The 18,541-nt window shown below is 39.2% G+C and overlaps 1 protein-coding gene across 1 annotated transcript in view; it reads right to left on the bottom strand.

Moving 5' to 3' along the window:
- COL25A1 (collagen type XXV alpha 1 chain) overlaps positions 1–12,747 on the bottom strand; it is a 483,313-nt gene extending 470,566 nt beyond the window's left edge. The window contains 2 exon segments of the mRNA XM_037031923.1: positions 10,738–10,807; positions 11,824–12,747. Coding sequence (XP_036887818.1) covers positions 10,738–10,807; positions 11,824–12,120 — 367 coding nt within the window. The 5' untranslated portion in view covers positions 12,121–12,747.
- Positions 12,748–18,541: the final 5,794 nt, after the last annotated feature.

The following is an 18,541-nucleotide window of genomic DNA, read 5'->3' as shown; positions in this document are numbered from 1 at the left end:
GATAATCGAATCAGTGATTAGGAACAAAAGGAAGTAAAAAACACTCAATCAGAACAGCAAAAAGAAAAAAGAATCCAAGAAAATGAGAAAAGTGTAAGAAGCCTTCAAGTATAGCAATATTTGCTTCATGGGGGTGCCATAAGGAGGAGAGAGAGCGAGCAAGAAATTGAAAACCTACTTGCAAAAATAGTAACAGGAAACTTCCCTAACTTGGTGAAGTAAATAAACATACAAGTCTAAGAAACACAGAGAGTCCCAAACAAGTTGAACCGAAAAGGCTCATACCAAGACACAACATAATTAAAATGCAAAAGTTTAGAAAGACAGAATCTTAAAAGCAGCAAGAGAAAAGCAGTTAGTCACCTACAATGGAGCTCCCATAAGATGGACAGCTAATTTCTCAACAGAAACTTTGCATTTCAAAAGGGATTGGCAAGAAATATTCAAAGTGATGAAAATCAAGGACTTACAACCAAGATTACTCTACCCAGCAAAGCTATCATTTAGAATTGAAGGATAGATAAAGATTTTCCCAAGCAAGAAAAAAACTAAAAGAGTTCATCATAATTAAACCAATAATTGTTTTCTCTCAAAAGGCAAAAGATATTATATGAAATGTTAAAGGGTCTTCTTTAAGAAAAAGAAAAAAACAAAATTATGAACAAGAAAATGGTAATAAATACACATCTATCAACAACTGAATTTAAACACAAAAATAAACAAACAAGCAGAACAGAAACAGACTCATAGATATGTAGAAAACATTTTGATGGTTGCCAGATGAGAATGGTATGGGGAGATGAGGGAAAAAGGTGAAGGGATTAAGAAGTACAAATTGGTTGTTACAGAATAGTCATGTGGTATAAAGTACAGCATAGGAAATATAGTCAATAATATTCTAATAACTATGTGTGGTGGCAGATAGGTGCAAGATTTATTGGGATGATAACCACTTAGTAAGTTATGGAATGTGTAATCACTGGAGTATATACCTGAAAATAATATAATAATGTAGGTAAATATAATTAAAAATAAAAATAATTTAGAAATGAAAAAATGTTAGTGGTATATGACTACAATTAAACAAAACTAAAGATTTACAAAAGATTGAAAATATAGAAAAAATGATTTATGAGATATAATATACATAGGGAATAAATATGACTGATTATTAAATTTTTCTACCTAGACTTTCTTCTTAAAGATTTTCTTCCTGCTGTTGGAAGCAAAGAGTTTTATGCCAAGCAGATTAAGGCATAAAAAAATACAACACATTCTGAGTCTAGTGTGTCCTGGGCTCACACATAGAGAACAGAAAGTATGCTTCAGACCTCTCAATTCAGGGATACTTTTTGCCATAAAAATACATTAAATGTTTGAATAATCCAACAATGATAACATACATTTTACCATCAACACATAGCACTCCTCAAAACTTGATTGTGAACAAAGTGGTATTCAGGAAAGTATCCTCAGAGAGCATTAAATAACTTTGCGCAGAAGGAAACTATATACAAGAACATAAAAGCCCTGGTTTCTTTACAGATGTAATGTCTCAATGTTAGAGCTTTTCTTTTATTAAAAACTTCCAGATGCATAATGTGTACAGCAGTACTAAGCCATACAGTCAGGCTTGCTGCTTAAACTCCTAGGAAGTTGTCAGCATGTCTGGAGGGTTTTGGAAGAAAATTCAGGGGATGCAGTTTCCTTGGCTAAACCTGGTTTGCAGCTCACAATAGCTCTGGCTGGCATATATCACCTTTCCAGCCTTCAGTACATGGTCAGACTTCCTATCTTTGCTGCTTTACTAATAATTGTTTCCTCTCAAAAGGCAAAGTAACTAAAATAGTTTTTTTTAAAAGTCATTTTCCTCTTCCAGACTTCCTAGAAGCCCATAGATTGAGACTGTGCATTAGGAGAAAATAAATTGCTCAAAGAAGCTCAGAAACTCTTACAGATGCTGTGTCATCCTATTACCGGTCCAATAAGACAACTGAGGAAGGTGTTGCACTCGGCGAAACTACAGTCCACAACAAGCTACTCAAACAGTAAATAGCACTGCTGATGACAGAGGACATTTGTTCAGTGGGAGGTAGAGTATTGCCTTCCAAATTTCCATTTGCAGTACTTGTTACAGTAGGAATATACCCAAATTTACACTGTCTCTTGATACATAAATATATTTCAATAGGGGATAAAATGTTAATTCCTGAAGATTTTTCCTATTATTATTTAAACACAGATGCACAATTCATATATTCTCATTACACAGTCCATTTAAATTCCAATAAATAAGCATCATCAGCTTAACACAAGTAAGAATCAAATCAGGCAAGAAAGTCTCAAAGATCTTAGAAACATCTATAATAACAACTTTCTCACAATATAAATTTTCTCTACATAATACAATTTGGGGGATAGATGTTTTTCATAAACTACTTTCCAATCTAAATTTTAACTGTTGGTCTAAAATCAATTGTTTTAAATAAATATATTTTAAAGGCAATGGATTTCTGTAACTTGATGATAAAGTCCCACAGTAATATCTAGAATTAAAGAATAAAAGAAAAAATTTAAAAACACAGAAACTGTCATAAAAAAACAAGATCTATATTGTGACTTGAAGTCTTAAAAACTAAGTGACTAAGAAAAAGGCTGAAGTTGATTTCCTGACCAACAGTATTGTGCTCAGGCACACGGTACATTTGCCCAGGTTTCCCATGGAACTACTGTTATTACATCTCCTTTGCTAGACTACTACAACCCATTATAAAACAGTATTAGAGTAGAGTCATTTCAGGATTATATTCATTTTAATAAATAATTTTGTTTTTATTATGTCTAGAAATGCTTTCAGTTACACACTGTTTCAGTATTGGTTGACAAGGGTATGGTATCTCTAAATACAAAAGCTGGGATCACGCTGGGAGCTGAACTTAGATTTATTTTCTAACAGTATCTTGATTTTCTAACAGAGTTCCATGATTCTCTGGAGATACCTCATTAAAGGGGTAGTCATCATGGAGAAGGGGTTGGGCAGCGGAAAGAAAGAGCTTAAAGCATTTTGGCCTCTGTCCCCTCTGACCTTCAAGGTCAATCAGTGTGTAGTTAACATTGCATCCAATTCCATATACTTGGCTTTCTCATAAGATTTCATTTTTCAAAAAGCTCAGCCTCTTTAAGAAATGTTGGGAAAACCCTGAACTACTTGATCTCCAAGATTTATACTAGCTTTAACAGGTTTGGGCTCATAAAGTCCTCAGGGAAAATGTTTAAGGGAGGGGGGAACTTGTGGATAAGAATATTGGTGTGTATAAAGAGATAATCACATTAAAAGTCCTCAACCAAGTTAAGTTGACAGATCCTCATTATAATCACTAGGAACTTTCTGGATAATCTATAGAGAACTCAGAGTCACTGAATCCTTGACCCACTTAACTCAGTGGACCTTCAACCAGGCTGATAACCATCCTTAGAAAGGCAGTTATTTCAGCTGCTTGTTTCCTTTCAAACTTTATCAGCTCTGACCTTGAACCCTAATTCTTTCAGTTAAAAAAAAAAGAATTTGTAGCATTCCAAAGTTCCCTGGTGAGGCCCTAGAATTTGCTAGCATTTCTAAACTGACTTTCAAGTCAAAAGGTTGGTTTTTATGTGATTTGTGGAAAGGTTTTGTCTTCTGATCATACCGTGTACATCTAAAAAATGCCAGCTGGACTCTGGAGCCTCTGAGATGTAAACTGGAGTTTCATAATTCCTAGAAGAGCAATACAAACTTCTCACCTTTCATAATTGCCAGAACTGACTTAAGATACAAGAACATTGGAAAAGGACTGTGTCAATTTTCCAGGTATATTTAATTCTAGTATCTTACCAATCAAAAAGAAAAACACCATTCTTATAAACAGACTTGAAGGAGAAGCTCTTATGAGAGTTTTCTTCCCCATTAGCTGCTACAAGAGCCAAAGAGGCTGATGGAGACAGAGCTATAATGGAGAATTCTTCCGACTTTCAAACCATTGCCCAGAGTTACGTTACAACGGGAACTCCAAAATAGCAGGCTTACCAAATACGATGGTGAGGAGATTTGGTTCCCAGAGATTAGGGGATATTGTAGTTTCTTTCTCCTGCTTTTACTCTCCTTGCATGTGAATTCTTAGTGAAGAAAGGAAAAATAGGCTCTACCCCTACCAGGACCAGCCTACTTCTAGTTAGACACGTTCTTCCTCTCAATATTAACATGATGTGCAAACTAGAACTGGCTACAATTCATATAATTTACTCAGCCACTTAGCCTAAATAGAAAAATTATATTTAAATATGTGCTGACTATAAACTTTGTGTATATAATACTGAAGTCTAGAGCTCATAAAACATAAAGTAGTCATATCCAAATGTACAAAGTTTTTGGCATTCCTGGCTAATCAAACTAAGCAATCAGACTAAGGAACACAATGTGAAAAACAAGGAATGTATTTCAACTAGTATATTGTGTGGTAACTGAAGTTGAAATGGAGATTCCAGATGAAATCATGTCAAAGGCATGATAGCAACTACAAATGATTGTTGATTCTGAGAAATTATAAAACATAGCACAAAATCCCCAATTGGTAAATTCAATTAAACTTAGTTCTTTAATTCTAGCTATTGGACTGCTACCTTCAAGTTCATATCTGTGAACTAAATAACTAAACTTTTTGACTAACACAAATGTGAAATTTACTAGATTGTTTTAAATCTCTTAAAACTTGTAGGTAGGGCATTATAATCTTCAAATATAGATGGAAGGAATTACTTTCTTCCTGTATAAATCTTTTCCACTGCAAGCAGAAGTCAAGAGATAGCAGTAACTAGGAATTTAATTGATAAGGAGCTGGCCGGACCGAGTAAGTCCCACTCGGCAGCTCAGTTCCTCTTCCTTGTGGTCACAAAGGGAAGGTGCCTGCCACCTGGTGGCATTTCTTCAGGGAATCCTATTATTTAAATGCCTTACAGAATAGTCACTTGAAGGAATGGATGATCCCAATGAAAAGAGCTCAGTTTAAACTTGCAAATGATTTCCACTTCGGCTTCCCACTCTTGTGCATTTCCTCCTTTTTAAAGTCAATTTTAAAATATTTTTTAATTGCTAGATTGCTGAACACATCCCAATAAAACAATAATTATGCATGTCTAAGAATTCAGTGTGTGGGTATGCCACAGGCGTTTCTAACACAGATGGAAAAAAGTGTTCAGTATCATGGTGCATTAACCCACCGCATGGAGCCTCACCCCTTCTGCAAACCAGGGAGTGTGCGGCAGCGTCTGCGTTTAGCAGTTCAGCAGTGGGCTACCGCCTGCAACCCAGGTTGGCTCATACATTCTCAGCTTCCAACAAAGCACTAAGTGGTGTTTATCAAGTGGAAGAATGGAATAAAAACACTTTTTCATAATAGGTTTTGGATAGTTTCCACTCGAGATAACAAAAAGTGATGTTATTTTGCTGAGTGTCTTGTAAGTTTTTCCTGCAACAGGAAATGCCCCCTGCACTGTAAAACAGTCCTGATCCTGGCATGTTTGCCCCATGAGCCCCCCATTTACCCAGTCTTGTTGGTGAAAGGATGCCCTCCTTCTCCATCCCTAGATCTGATTCTTCACCTCACATAACTGAAAATCCAGCATCAAGCCCTGACTGGATGCACTCTTTCCATTCAGCGTGTGGTTGATTAGAAAAATCGCACAGTACAGTGAAAATCCATGTTAATAGGGAATACAAGTTTTATGGGCATAATTTATGTTATCAAGGTAAGCTAAAGGTCTTCTCACATGATGGGAAAGGGCACACAACCTTAAAACTACAGTTAACACTTATTTCCACCCCAAATTGATAAGATGCCACAAAGCCTGCCACCAGAGCCTGTACCACTCACATTTACAAATCAAAGGGACTTTAATTACCTACATTTATTCTCATTTGTATACAATCATTTTCATAGGCATGGAGGGTATATAGGGACCTAGAAGTTATATAGTGTATCTTTTTTCATCTCTAGCTAAACTCTCTGAGCAAATGACTAGCTGTGCTACATTTCATCATTATCAGTGAATAACAAAGATCCAGGTGCTGTTCAGTACCACCAGGCAGAAAGTTTTGACTCTTATTTGACACAAATCTCACTGTTTTCAGGAGCAAATGAAAGAATTAATTACCATCCTATCTACTAATAACCTTTACAAGTTAAAGCCACTTTTTTGGTTCACTGGGTATCAGTGTAGGTAAACCAGGTGTTTGTGCTCCTTCACCTGACCATAAATTCTTGGAAAGCCAAAAGCCAGGTAAGGCTATGCCAAACTGCTTCTTATCCATTGCTACAGCTTTATAATCAGAAGCCAGATTTTTCTCATATTACGATTTTACCCTACTGTGAATTTCTAGGTTTTTCCCAGAGAACAATTTAATAATTGTCCTTGGTATTTACAACATAGAAGAAATTTTGGTCACATGCTCCAAAACACACTGTTCTTTTCCCTGCTTGCATTTGTCGCACCTGTAAATTCATGCCAATTTTAAATAAATGTCTGTCCTCCTCATTGACATGTAAGCTCCACGAGGGCAGATTCTAAGTTTGCCCGATCATCAGCTTATTCCAAGTATCTATCATGGGATCTGTCACACAGAAGGCTCTTCATACCTGGAGAATTGACAAATGCCCTTCAAAATCATTCTGGTCCAACACTACTTTGGAAGGATATAAAAATTTAGTAAAAGTCATTCTTAAAAATGACTTGCCCCAGATTGTATAACATGCTCATGACAAAGCCAGGATTAGAATTCTGGATCTTGATTGCCCATTCACATTCTTGGTCCATTACACTATACAGTTCTTGTACTTAATACCCTGGGCAAGCAACACTGCTGATGAGTAAGGCACAGAAACCTTTGTGATCTAAATATCATTTGGTTGGCTGCCTGGCTCCCAGTGTTTGTTTTTTTTTTTCAGATGGAACATAGAAATCTTCCCATACATATGCCTGGTTTATACATACATTTTCTGTTGGACTTCAAGAACAAAATCCTATATGGATTTTATAGCCAGAGTAAAAAACCGATTTGTTCACAAATATGAGAGTCAAGTTTAACAGAAGCCAAGCCACAGATGCCACCTGAATTTCCATGGTCCAGCTGCTGCGGAATCAAATATTCTGCTATCCAGAGCTCCACTTGAATGTTTTTTTATTTTATTTTATTTTATTTTGGGATTTTTGAATGCAAATATTTAAAAACAGAGCTTCTGAGCACATGAGAAAAAGAAACATGAATTTTCAGAGGTGACAAAGGTGCTCTAAAATTGGACTGTGGTGATGATTGCTCAACTCCATAAATTTATTCTTTTAATCTTTAAATTATACACTTAAAATGAGTAATTATTAGAAATTATACTTCAATAAACCTGCTAAAATAAGTGTGAAAATGAGTTAGAAAGTTAAAGTACTTCTTTTTGTAAACATCTGGTATCAAAAGTGTAAACATTTTTTTCAATATCCCCATACTCTTTTAAGCCTACGTTTTATCTACTTCAATCATGGTTTACCTACAGATTCAAAAGTTTTTCCTGCAATTTGGATAAAAATAATTTAGTAGACTAAAATAAACCCCTTGGTGTAGCACTGAGATACGGAGTCATTCGAGTGTCTGCATGAATGATCTATACATATTTTTGTTTACTGCAACATGGTGTTCTAGTCCAAAACCTGTCATCAGCCATTGGGCTTTCAGCAAGCTACACATCTCCAGACCTCAGTTTCCCCACCTCTATCTTGTGTCCTTATGAGCAAGATTAGAATTAAATACCCTATATACAGTAAAAAGAATAATAATTGCCATTATCTAATGAATAGCCACTAATATGCCAGACTGTTTAAATTATCATCCTCTGAAGAAGGTATTATTATTAGCTACTTGTCTGCAGATGAGGAAACTGGAATACAGAATTCAATAGTTTGACAAAGTTCACACAGTTATTCAGCAGCAGACCCAGGATTTCAATCCAGAGCTGTCCAGCTCCCAAACCCATACTCATTCTCTATTCCTCACTAAACTTTGGACATTTTTGATTCTACCAGATGTGGGCATGAATCCTGACCTTGCCTTTACTATGTTAAATTTATCACGTTCTGAGTCCTGTTTCCTAATCTACAAAATGAGATCACTAATATTTAATTCCTAAGGTTGTTGCAAAGATTAAATAAGAAAGGACCTCTCTTATAATTAGAAACTATTCCATTATATCCTTTCTCATCCCTCTCTTTCCTGTATTTAAAAAATCTATTTAAAAAATTTATAAATTCTATGATTTCCTTGTAGCCTACCTGGATAAACCTCACTGGCATTGAGTTCTATCAAAAGCACTTAAAGGGAACACAAACAACACGGCTTTAATCCTTTGCTATCAGACCTTGGCTCTGTGACGGAGACTGTCAACAAGAGTGTCAACTTCAAGGGGTGGGCATCTGTCCACAGGAACTGAGCAAGCTGAGGTCACAGACTTGTCTCACTCTGCCCTACAAACAGATGTCTGGGTGACAACATTTAGTCACTGCAAACCGGGGTTACAGCCAAAGCCTGGCTCTCACAAACCAGGTGGGAAGTGCTGTCTCTCCTTTCTAATCCTCCTGGCTAGCCCGTCTGTTCCCTAAAACAACAACTCACTGACCGTAACTCACAATAACTAGTTTTTTCCCCTGGGACACTATTTTGAACATAATGCCTTATTTGGATGATATCTAATTATTCCACAAGCAGCAGTTTGTCAGCAAGAAACCTGTCTGATTCTGTGCATTGAAATGTGCACCTTCAAATATCGACCTCTCAAGGAACCTGGTGAAAACTGATGTAATGTGGAGCTCTAGTGGTGGCAAGAAAGTAAAGCAGCCACGAGTGAGGGCCCGCAACACAGCCAAGGAGTTGACCACTTCTTATTTATTTGTCTGCGACTGTGAAATCACCATTTATTATTCAATTGACATCTTCAAAAGAAAGACGATCTTCCAAGATAATGTCAGGTAAACTAAACACATCTTTCTTCCAGATTACACTTGAGACCTCAACAACTAGCTTATGTCAAACACGATGAAGGAGTTAAATTCAAAACAAAAGCAAAAATAGCACAGCGATGTGGTTGTTGCTTTTCTACTTTTTTACCCAGTTCACTAGGAATCCTATTAGTTAAACACTGATTATTTCTCCCATCCAAGTACGAACCAGGCCCGACCCTGCTTTAGCTTCTGAGATCAGACAAGATCGGGCGCATTCAGGGTGGTATGGCCGTAGACAACACTGGTTATTTCTCACACAGCTCACAAGAGTAGCGAATAGAGAAAATGCTGGACCCTAAGTGGTATGACTAGTGAAGTCTTATACCAACTGTTCTGGGAATTTAAATAATCCTTCCAAGCTGATGAGGTTTTTACGAGTTAATCCCTACACTAGAGAAGTGCTTTCCTTGAATTTCTGACTTCTGAGGTCTTTTCCAATTTAAAACAACCAAGAATGAAACCCACAATGTCAAAACAAACATTAACTTATTTCCCTATTACTTAATGTATGTCTTCTCAATTGAAAGGGCTTCATTTACAAAAAACACAGCTCCATTATGGTCAACAATGTAGCAGAACATAAATAGCAAAACTTTTATGATGTACAACTGGGAGTTCACATTCAAAATTTCTAAACACTTAGCTGATTTAGCTGTGTTATCACAAGGAAAAAAACTCAAAATATGAAAAAATACAGGAAGTAGTCTTTCCATATATAAGTATTTAAGCATCATGTTACTTCATGTTACAGAAAATGTAACAGACTCACTCTTCCATAAGAGATGGTAAAAGAAATGAAATGTTCATAAACATATTAACAACATTTATCTGAATTAAATATCTTGACTTCTGAGAGTTTTCCATGGCTTTTATCACTTGAATCCACTAGATGTTTTCCAACAGACATATATTCCCAAGGCTTCTAAATTGTTAGGTCTACAGATTCCTAGTCTTAGAGGTCAAGTATTCCTCCAATAAAGGAAGATTTGATGATTACCTTCAGGTTTCTTTCTTTGATATCTCTTTTTCACCCTTCTACTAATGTGTTGTCATTAATATAATCCCCTAAAGCTGCACACCAAAAAATGGTAAAAGTATAAGACCCTTTTCTGAGAGGTCATTGAGAATGCAGTAGTTTGCAATGGAGAGCTCGAGATAAAGAACTACTAATTTCCCTGTGCTATAGGACAGGAGAACCTTTTTGATAGACAAGAATAAAAGCAGGAAAGGAAGTTAAGGTCGTTTACTAACATATGTCAAAAGTAGCAAATGGAAACCTGTACTAATCCAACATTCACCACCAGGGAATCCAGAATGTAACATGTTCTACAGTCTTTCTCACCATAGACAGTAAAACTGAATAAAATGGAACAATATTTTCAATCTGAGACTCTATGAATTTTATCTCTGTACATCATCTTGCCATATTTTCCTTGGTGATTATCTCTCTCCTTTGCCCTCTATAACAAACCTTGGTTTGCAGCTTAAAATAATATTTGAGGCTTTATTTGCCATTCTTTTGACTGAGACATGTTGACTTTATTAAAGTAAGTTAGGTCTGCCTTCTTTCTTTACTATTACTACAGGTAGACTTGACAGACACAGGCCTTTTATTTTAAAATGCTCTGCTATGGAGCCAACCTTGTTAAATAAGTTCCATTTTACCTGCTGGGCAGTTGCATTCTGAAGGTGCTTCTCTGGCGATTCTTATTTTAGCCATATGTTCATAGGATTTCTGCAGGGGGGAAATAGAGATTAAGAAGAGTCATCAGTGGCATCATAGAGAAACAGGTTCTTTAGGAATTCTCTGGCCATGTGCTTGGTTCACCAGCAGTTGATAGCCCACATACTAAAGTTTACATACGTACTTGGACTTGAGTCAAAAGGTAACTGCACCCAAGCCCTAAAAAAAGAAAATGATCATTGACACGATATCAAGACTGCTGGACTTGGATAACATCTTTTTCCGTTGTTCAACTACCACCACCTTCTCCCTCAGCTCAAACATATGCAGTCAATGCAAAAACCCGGCACTAACATGCTGCAGTTCTAGGTAAGTTACATGTTTTAAAACAGCCCATAGTTTTAGGTCCACTGCCTATCACACCGTGCTGCAACCGCTGCCAAGTAGGCTCTGTGTTGGAAGAGCGAGTTTCAGAAACTCTCCTCATTCTCATCCAAAGCAGCCCCTAATTTTGATATGTAATATAGATGATTTTGAAGTCTCAAGACAAATGGCACTTTTTAAAAAAATTCAGCTACTATATTTTATTTTTAAACATTTAATATGAGAACATTCAATGTACAAAATGACTGGCTTGAAATCACATGGGCAGTTATTTTACTCTCAAGAGTGATTACCATATGTTAATCCTATGGTCCTAACCTTCTTAGAACATATGAAGAACATAATGTTATCTCTGCAAGGAACATTCTCTACAAAATTAGGAAAGATTCAGATGAGACTCCGGAAAACTAAAAGAAAATTAAATGCCACCCTTCCCTCTTTTAGAGCTCCATATATGTTTAAGGTGCAAGCATTCAGAAGCGTAAGGGAAAATGATACACATAGAGAGGATCATATCAAAGGATGTGCACATACAAATATATTCTACACTGACATGGTCGCCTAGCATATGCACACACAGCCACACCAAGTATGCGGACAGTAAAGGTAGAGGTTGATCATATACAAAGAATCACGCGTGTGCAAAATGTTATCCACGTGCAAAATATCCCAGCCTTTCACACCTGAGCCAGAAGTCGCTCCACTTTCTCTTGCACCATTGCGTTCAGCTGATCCACGCAATCAGGAAGCAGACGGATGGAAGGATCCCCTTTGGCGGATTCGAGAGCGGCGATCCTCGCCTGGAGGTCATTGGTTTTCACCCCCAGGTACAGGCAAGACAACGCGGCCACCACTGATAGGAGGGCCGCCAGGACCGTGCATGAGGGTACGGTTCTGGCACAACGCTGCCCAGTGGGGCTTGGATCCTCGGATCCTGGCTCCCGGGCCCCTCCTTTCGCTGCAGGCTTCTTCAGCAGCATCGTGGCGGGGTCGGCTGCCTCCCACCCTGTACCACTTCCAATAATAGTAAAAGGAAAGAAATAGGACGTTTCCTTCAAAGTTCAATCAGCGTAGCTGCACAACTAGTTGGTGTAGTGGGAGCAGGGGCGCGAGGAGGTGGACCCCCGCTCTCCCCAGCGCCGAGACCAGCAGTTGCAGACAGTCAGTCCTTCGCCTTCTTCTCCCTTCCCAGCTGGGGGAGAAGAGCACCCTCAGTCTAGGGACTGGTGGCAATCAGGTGAAAACCGGAATGAAACCCACCCGAATGGCCCGGCTGGTCCCTAAAGGACAGACACCTATTCCGAGGTCAGGGGACAGTGGGCGAGGGCTGCGGCGTCTGCCGCTCCCCTCGCCCCGCAACGGGGACCTGTTGCGTTTCTGTTAGTTCCCCTGATTTCTGCCTAGTGGGTGTTTCTCCGCACGCCAACTGTTTCCCACCTGGTCTCAGTTCTGGGCAAAAAGGCTGAGAGCAGCGATGGGAGACCCGCGGCAGGAGCGCAGGGCAAAAGGGGTAGCGGAGGGGCAAAGAACAGAGGAAACGAAACAGCCCAGGAGGAGCAAAAGCGAACGGCAAAGCCCAAGTCGCGGCAGCCCCAAGGATCTCCGCAGCCTCGCGTGCGAGCCTTAAATACACTTCGAGATGCTCGTATGTGAGTGTGTGTGAGAGTGCGCGCGCGCCCAGAGCCGACGTCCCGCCCCCGCCCCCTCCCTCTCTGGGTGTGGGCTGGATCTGTGCCCCCGGCAGCGCACCCCCTCCAGAGCCGGCAAGCCCGCCTCATTATCCTAATATATTCACCTTCGCCTGGCCCACTGGGGCCCTTGGACCCCCAGAGGGCGGAGGAGCGGAGCCGGAGACTTATTAGCATAAGATATGCAAATCATGGAGCCGCCACAGTGATTGGAGAAGAGCTTGATGACCCCTTCCCCACCCCCCCCTCAGTAACTTCAGCGTCCCGAGGGCCACTTCTCCCGCCTAGGCCAGGGATAGAACCAGAGTCTGCCCGTGGGCCAGGCTCGGACGGTGGCTTTGACCGCCTCTACCCGGTGCTCCCTTTTTATCACGGTTAAATCTAGAGAAATGGCCTCCAGGCGGGAAGAAGTGGAGCAGAAAGCTCCAGCTCTCCACATCTTCACTCAAAAGCAGCAGCGGAAGCTCTTGGGGTCTCACTTTGGGCAGCCTTTCTCCCTCCTCCCTCACTTTTCCCACATGCCCAGAAGGCAAACTGTCTGGCTGACGCCCGAGGTACATTTCCCCACTTCCCTTCTCTTCCCACGACCCTGCAGATTCTCCACCTAAGGAAGTTTTTTCCCCTCCCCCAGTTTCCTTCTGTCTTGACGGACCGAGTCGCCTCCCTGCTCTGTGTTCCTAGTCTGTGCTAGGGTGCTAATGCGTTTTCCTGATTCTCTGGTTTGTGGGATTGAAAAAGGCAGCCTTGACGTGCACATTTCTCAGCATTTAGGAAAGGACTGAAGAATGAGGTCAATCTTTCCTCTTACCTGACTCTACTCACGCTGTTCCCTCTGGATCAAATTACAAGTTCTTTAATGGGATTTTGGAAAGTAGGTAACAAATAGCATTCTACATCTAATTGACTTTGAAAAAAATAAATCCCACCCCTTACTCCAAAGAGTTTCTTATCACCTCCTCCCCACAAAATTTTTTTTTCCTATTCTTAATCAAACTATGTAAACAATCAACACAATACTGAACTAGGCTGATCTTTCAAATACATAAATGAGTATTACCAGGTACCAAGGAGAACAAGGATGTTTCAGAAACATCTGTTGATGGAAAGTATAGGGATGAAAAAAAGATTAGAGGATGAAATAACCAAAACATTGGAGGAAACTGAATTTTGCTGTGAAATCAAACGTATAATGCCTTACATTTGTTTTACATAATAGTTCTCTAAGGGTGGTCCCAAGACCAGCAATATCAGCATCAGAGACTCTATGCAAAATTCATATTCAGTAGAATCTAAAAGTAGTGCTATGACTAAATCAGAAACACAGCAATCTATATCTTTGCCAAGTCTTCCTAATGATTTTCATGCTCGTTAATGTACCACTCATGCATAATACTTTATGAAATATTTTCAAATACATTTTTACTTGAATCTTGTAACCCTGTCACACAAATAAGAAATTATTGATCCCATTTTATATATAAGGTAACAATTTTCAAGTCACATTTTATTGTGATTAAACATGTTTCCAATAATAGCACCCAAGGAATGGGTACAAATTTTTGTGATATGTCAACTCTTTCTGAATTACGAATTACCTCTCTAACCACTCCTCAGTCTCCTTTGCAGGCTTTTCCTTTACCTGTCCTCTAAATGTTGGTGCTCCTCAGGTCTCTAGCTTGTGCCATCTTCTCTTTTCCAGAAGTGTTCCCAATTACCATGCTTACACTGATGAGTCATAAACCCAAGCTGCAAGCCCAAATCTCTCCTGAGCCTAAGACCCATATAGTCAATTGTATGTCAGCCACTTCCACTTGGATGGCCCATATGCAATTCCAACTTAACCTGTATCTTACCTACAAACACTGCTCTTCTTCTTTTGTTTCCCACCACAGTAAAGGGAGCTTACCTACATCCAGTGTCCCCAAGCCAAAATACCCAGTAATAACTCTGGACTTCTTCCTAGCCCTCCTCATGTACCCAAAGTCCTTGGATATGTCCTGTTGTCCTCACTGTGGAATTGTATCTATCCTGCAAGTTACCACATGATGTCTGTCATCTCTTCTTTCTCCCTATTTTTCCTCACCCTCTCCATGACAGTTTCTCTAATCACAGTATGGAGACAAAGAAAATGAAGAAATTTGGGGGTGAGGCAAGATATCTCTCTCTTAAAATTTCTGTAGAAAGGCCCTGTGCTGGCTGATGCTGACAGTAAGTCACACATTTAATTTGATGATGCAATGTTTTTACATTATTCTTTGGGGAAATTGGCATGAGCAGGCACATTAACAACACTTACAAGCTCTCGGAACTGTCAGATCTTAGGGGAGAGAGTTGGAATTTTGTGGATTCAACATCTTCAGCCAGAAGACTAATTTTGATTTATATGATTAGTAGGCACAATAGCCAAGAGATTACAAAACCCAGTGGATTCTCTGCATCAAGTTCGGAGAATGAATGAATCAGGAAGGCTCTGGGCATTCGAACTCACGCTGATCTGTAGATTCATTAGACTGCAGTTGTTCTTTCTTGTAAAGAGGACTCAAAAAAGTAAAAACCGCAGTAAAAATGGTACAGTCCAACTGACTTCAACTTACCTAAGACTGATATCAATAGTAGTAAAAGGCAAGCAGCTGGTTGTAGAACAGTTACGTGATTGGAAGAATGGACCCCCAAAGATGTTCACAGTCAAATTCTGAAAATTTATGAAGTGGGCAGGGGGTACCTTACTTGACAGACGTAATATAAGTGAAGGATTTTGAGACGGAGAGATTTTCTTCAGTTATGTAGGTGGGTCCAAGGTAACCACAGGGCCCTTCTAAGAGTCTCATAGTCTCAAAGAGCTGTGATGACATCTCTCTGAGGTCAGAATGATGTGAATACTGCTTTGAAAAATGGAAGCCAAGGAATATGGGTGGAGTAGAAGCTGACAAAGTCAAGGAATGAGTTCCCCTTTAGAGCCTCCAGAAGGAATACAGCCTTACCAACTTTTTGATTTTAGGACTTCTGACCTTCAGAACTGTAATTAACAAGTTTGTGTTGTTTAAGTCACTGAGTTTTTAGTAATTTCTTATGACAGCAGCGGGAAACTAATAAAATCACAGTCATGAGAAATCGGTTCCCATCCGCCACAGCACCGTAAGCTGTATTTTAACCACCACAATGCTCTATAATTCCAGCAGGCCCTGTCATAACAATCCCTGTCTCTCACATGTTTTCGCATTCCTATTTTACTGACATACCCAGTGGGAAAGAATTGGAAAGATAGGCCTTCTCCCATGTCATGTAAAATTAGGATGCCCTCTACTGAGGCATATTAAACTGAACAAAATATGTTCTATTTCTTTGATGTCTCCCATTGGTGCAGCTAAAAACAATAAACCAGTCACACCGTGCAGCCGCTTTCGCCTCCTCCTTACTCATGCTGGCCCAGCCAGGATCCTGCCGGGGGGCTGCAGGCACCACGGTGACTCAGGAAAAGGAAAAGGTCAACAGGACCTTCTCCAGGACCCAGGAAAAGGGAGGTCAACAAAGATATCTGCCCGAGAGATGGGGCAAGAAGTTAAAGTGAGAAAGGAGGTGATTGTGAGAAAAACAAGACAGAGAAGGAAAAGAAGAGCTTTTTAAGTAGGTAGAAGTGATCATTTCTTTAAAAGGCATGGTTCACACCTATATCTCTCTAAGAGGCTAATCCATGGAAGATATATAGCATAGAGGTAAACTAACACATACTTAACATTTTGATATCATATGTGTATTTTAAAAGATTTTCTGACCCCAATAAATAACTGGGATAATCATATTATACTGTTTTTAGATATTAAGTACATGACAGAAAAAATATTTCAGTTTGGTTAGAAAATATCATTTAGCACCTTGTTAATTTTTGAGCTAATTTGTTTCCCTTAAACCACACTTCTAACCAATATTCACCACCAAAGTTATCCAACAGAAACAAATGTCTGAGGGGATTTGTATCTATCTTTATACACACAACCAGCCGCTGTGTCCACTAAGTACCTTAATAAAGGAAATAATGGCCCTGGCCTGGTAGCTTCATTTGTTGGAGCATTGTCCCCTGCCCCAAAGGGTTGAGGGGTTGATTCCTAGTCAGGACACATGCCTAGACTGTGAGTTCAATCCCAGGCCAACCCGGTAAACAAAGCATTTTTCTCTCTCTCTCCCCCTCTTTCTCTAAAACCAATAAACATACCTTTGGGGGAAGATTTAAAAAATAAGGATATAAAATAAAACAAAATTTTTAAAAAGGGAAATAATAGAATGAATTCTGTGCTGTATTGAGCATGCTATTTCACAAGCTTCAGATGGAAATATGCTCTCAGAGAAACAGCTTTTAAGAAGATAAAGCCTCCCAAATAGAATGAAGTAGGCAGTGAAGTGAACTTAAAAGATGCAGTTCTCCCACAGGCAGGCAAATTTCAATAACTCACAAAAATATATAAATATCTTTAGAAGCAGGAGAGAAGGATTTGGCTCTTAGTGACAGGCTGAAAAATTCTCTTTCAGACAGATCAAGGACCTGATCCCATTTACACAAGCCTGGTTAAGCAAGAGGCTTAAAGCTCTATGAACCCAATAATCTGGATAATACAAGCTCTCCAAATCCCATTCCTCTCTGCAGAGTCAGTTTTATGTTTGTTGGTTGTTTTGTTTCTGTTTTGTTTTCTTTTATTTGGAGGGAAGAGGTGAATTTTTCTCAAATCTTAAATAACAAGATAATAACCCCACTCAGATTTCCCCCCGAATTTGCCAGTGATATTGCTAAGTCTAACAAGTGAAACTTTCCATTAACTTTACCAAATTAACCTTTGGTTGCAGTGCTATGAAGACAGAACATGTCTGCAGCATTGATTCAGATCATGGTTACAAGTACAGACTCCTAAACCAGACTGCCAAGATTAATAATCCAGCTCTGCCATCTAATAGCTGTGTGACCTTGTGTCTCCAGCATTGATTCAGATCATGGTTACAAGTACAGACTCCTAAACCAGACTGCCAAGATTAATAATCCAGCTCTGCCATCTAATAGCTGTGTGACCTTGTGTCTGCAGCATTGATTCAGATCATGGTTACAAGTACAGACTCCTAAGCCAGACTGCCAAGATTAATAATCCAGCTCTGCCATCTAATAGCTGTGTGACCTTGTATAAGTGTGCTAACTTCTCTGTGCCTCAGTTTTTCATCTATAAAACAAATACCTACTCATAAAGTCTTTTGTGGTGAATAAATGAAATGATAGATGTAAAGCATTCCAATGCCGAGTAGATATTATGTGCGGTGTAAGTTGTAGCTTTTACATGTACTCTGATTACTGTCACTTTAAAACTGTCAATTTACTGATCCATAGATGCTGAAGGGCAAGAAAATGTGTATGGTTATACTACTGGGCACCTGTATATACCAACCATGATTTTAGTTCTATCCCAGTTTAAAAGAACAGAATAGCGCCAGGGCCACCTTCCCACTATTAGATTATTTGAAGACTCCCTACTCCAGGCAATCATTGACGGAGTTTTATGTCATTTTAGTTTAGTTTAGCCTGTTCTAGAACTTCATATAAATAGAAGCATAGGGCATGTATTCTTACGCATCTGACTTCCCTTGCTCAACATAATATTTTTGAGACTTATCCATATTGTATAGAATGCTATTTTTTATTACAGAATAATATTCCATTGGGTCTCACAACTTCTTC

This window comes from Sturnira hondurensis, unplaced genomic scaffold (assembly GCF_014824575.4).
Source record: "Sturnira hondurensis isolate 20B ecotype Veracruz unplaced genomic scaffold, ASM1482457v3 Scaffold0021214, whole genome shotgun sequence".
NCBI classification, from domain to species: domain Eukaryota; kingdom Metazoa; phylum Chordata; class Mammalia; order Chiroptera; family Phyllostomidae; genus Sturnira; species Sturnira hondurensis.
Note: the sequence above shows the minus strand (reverse complement) of the source record. Positions and strands in the feature narration are given on the sequence as shown.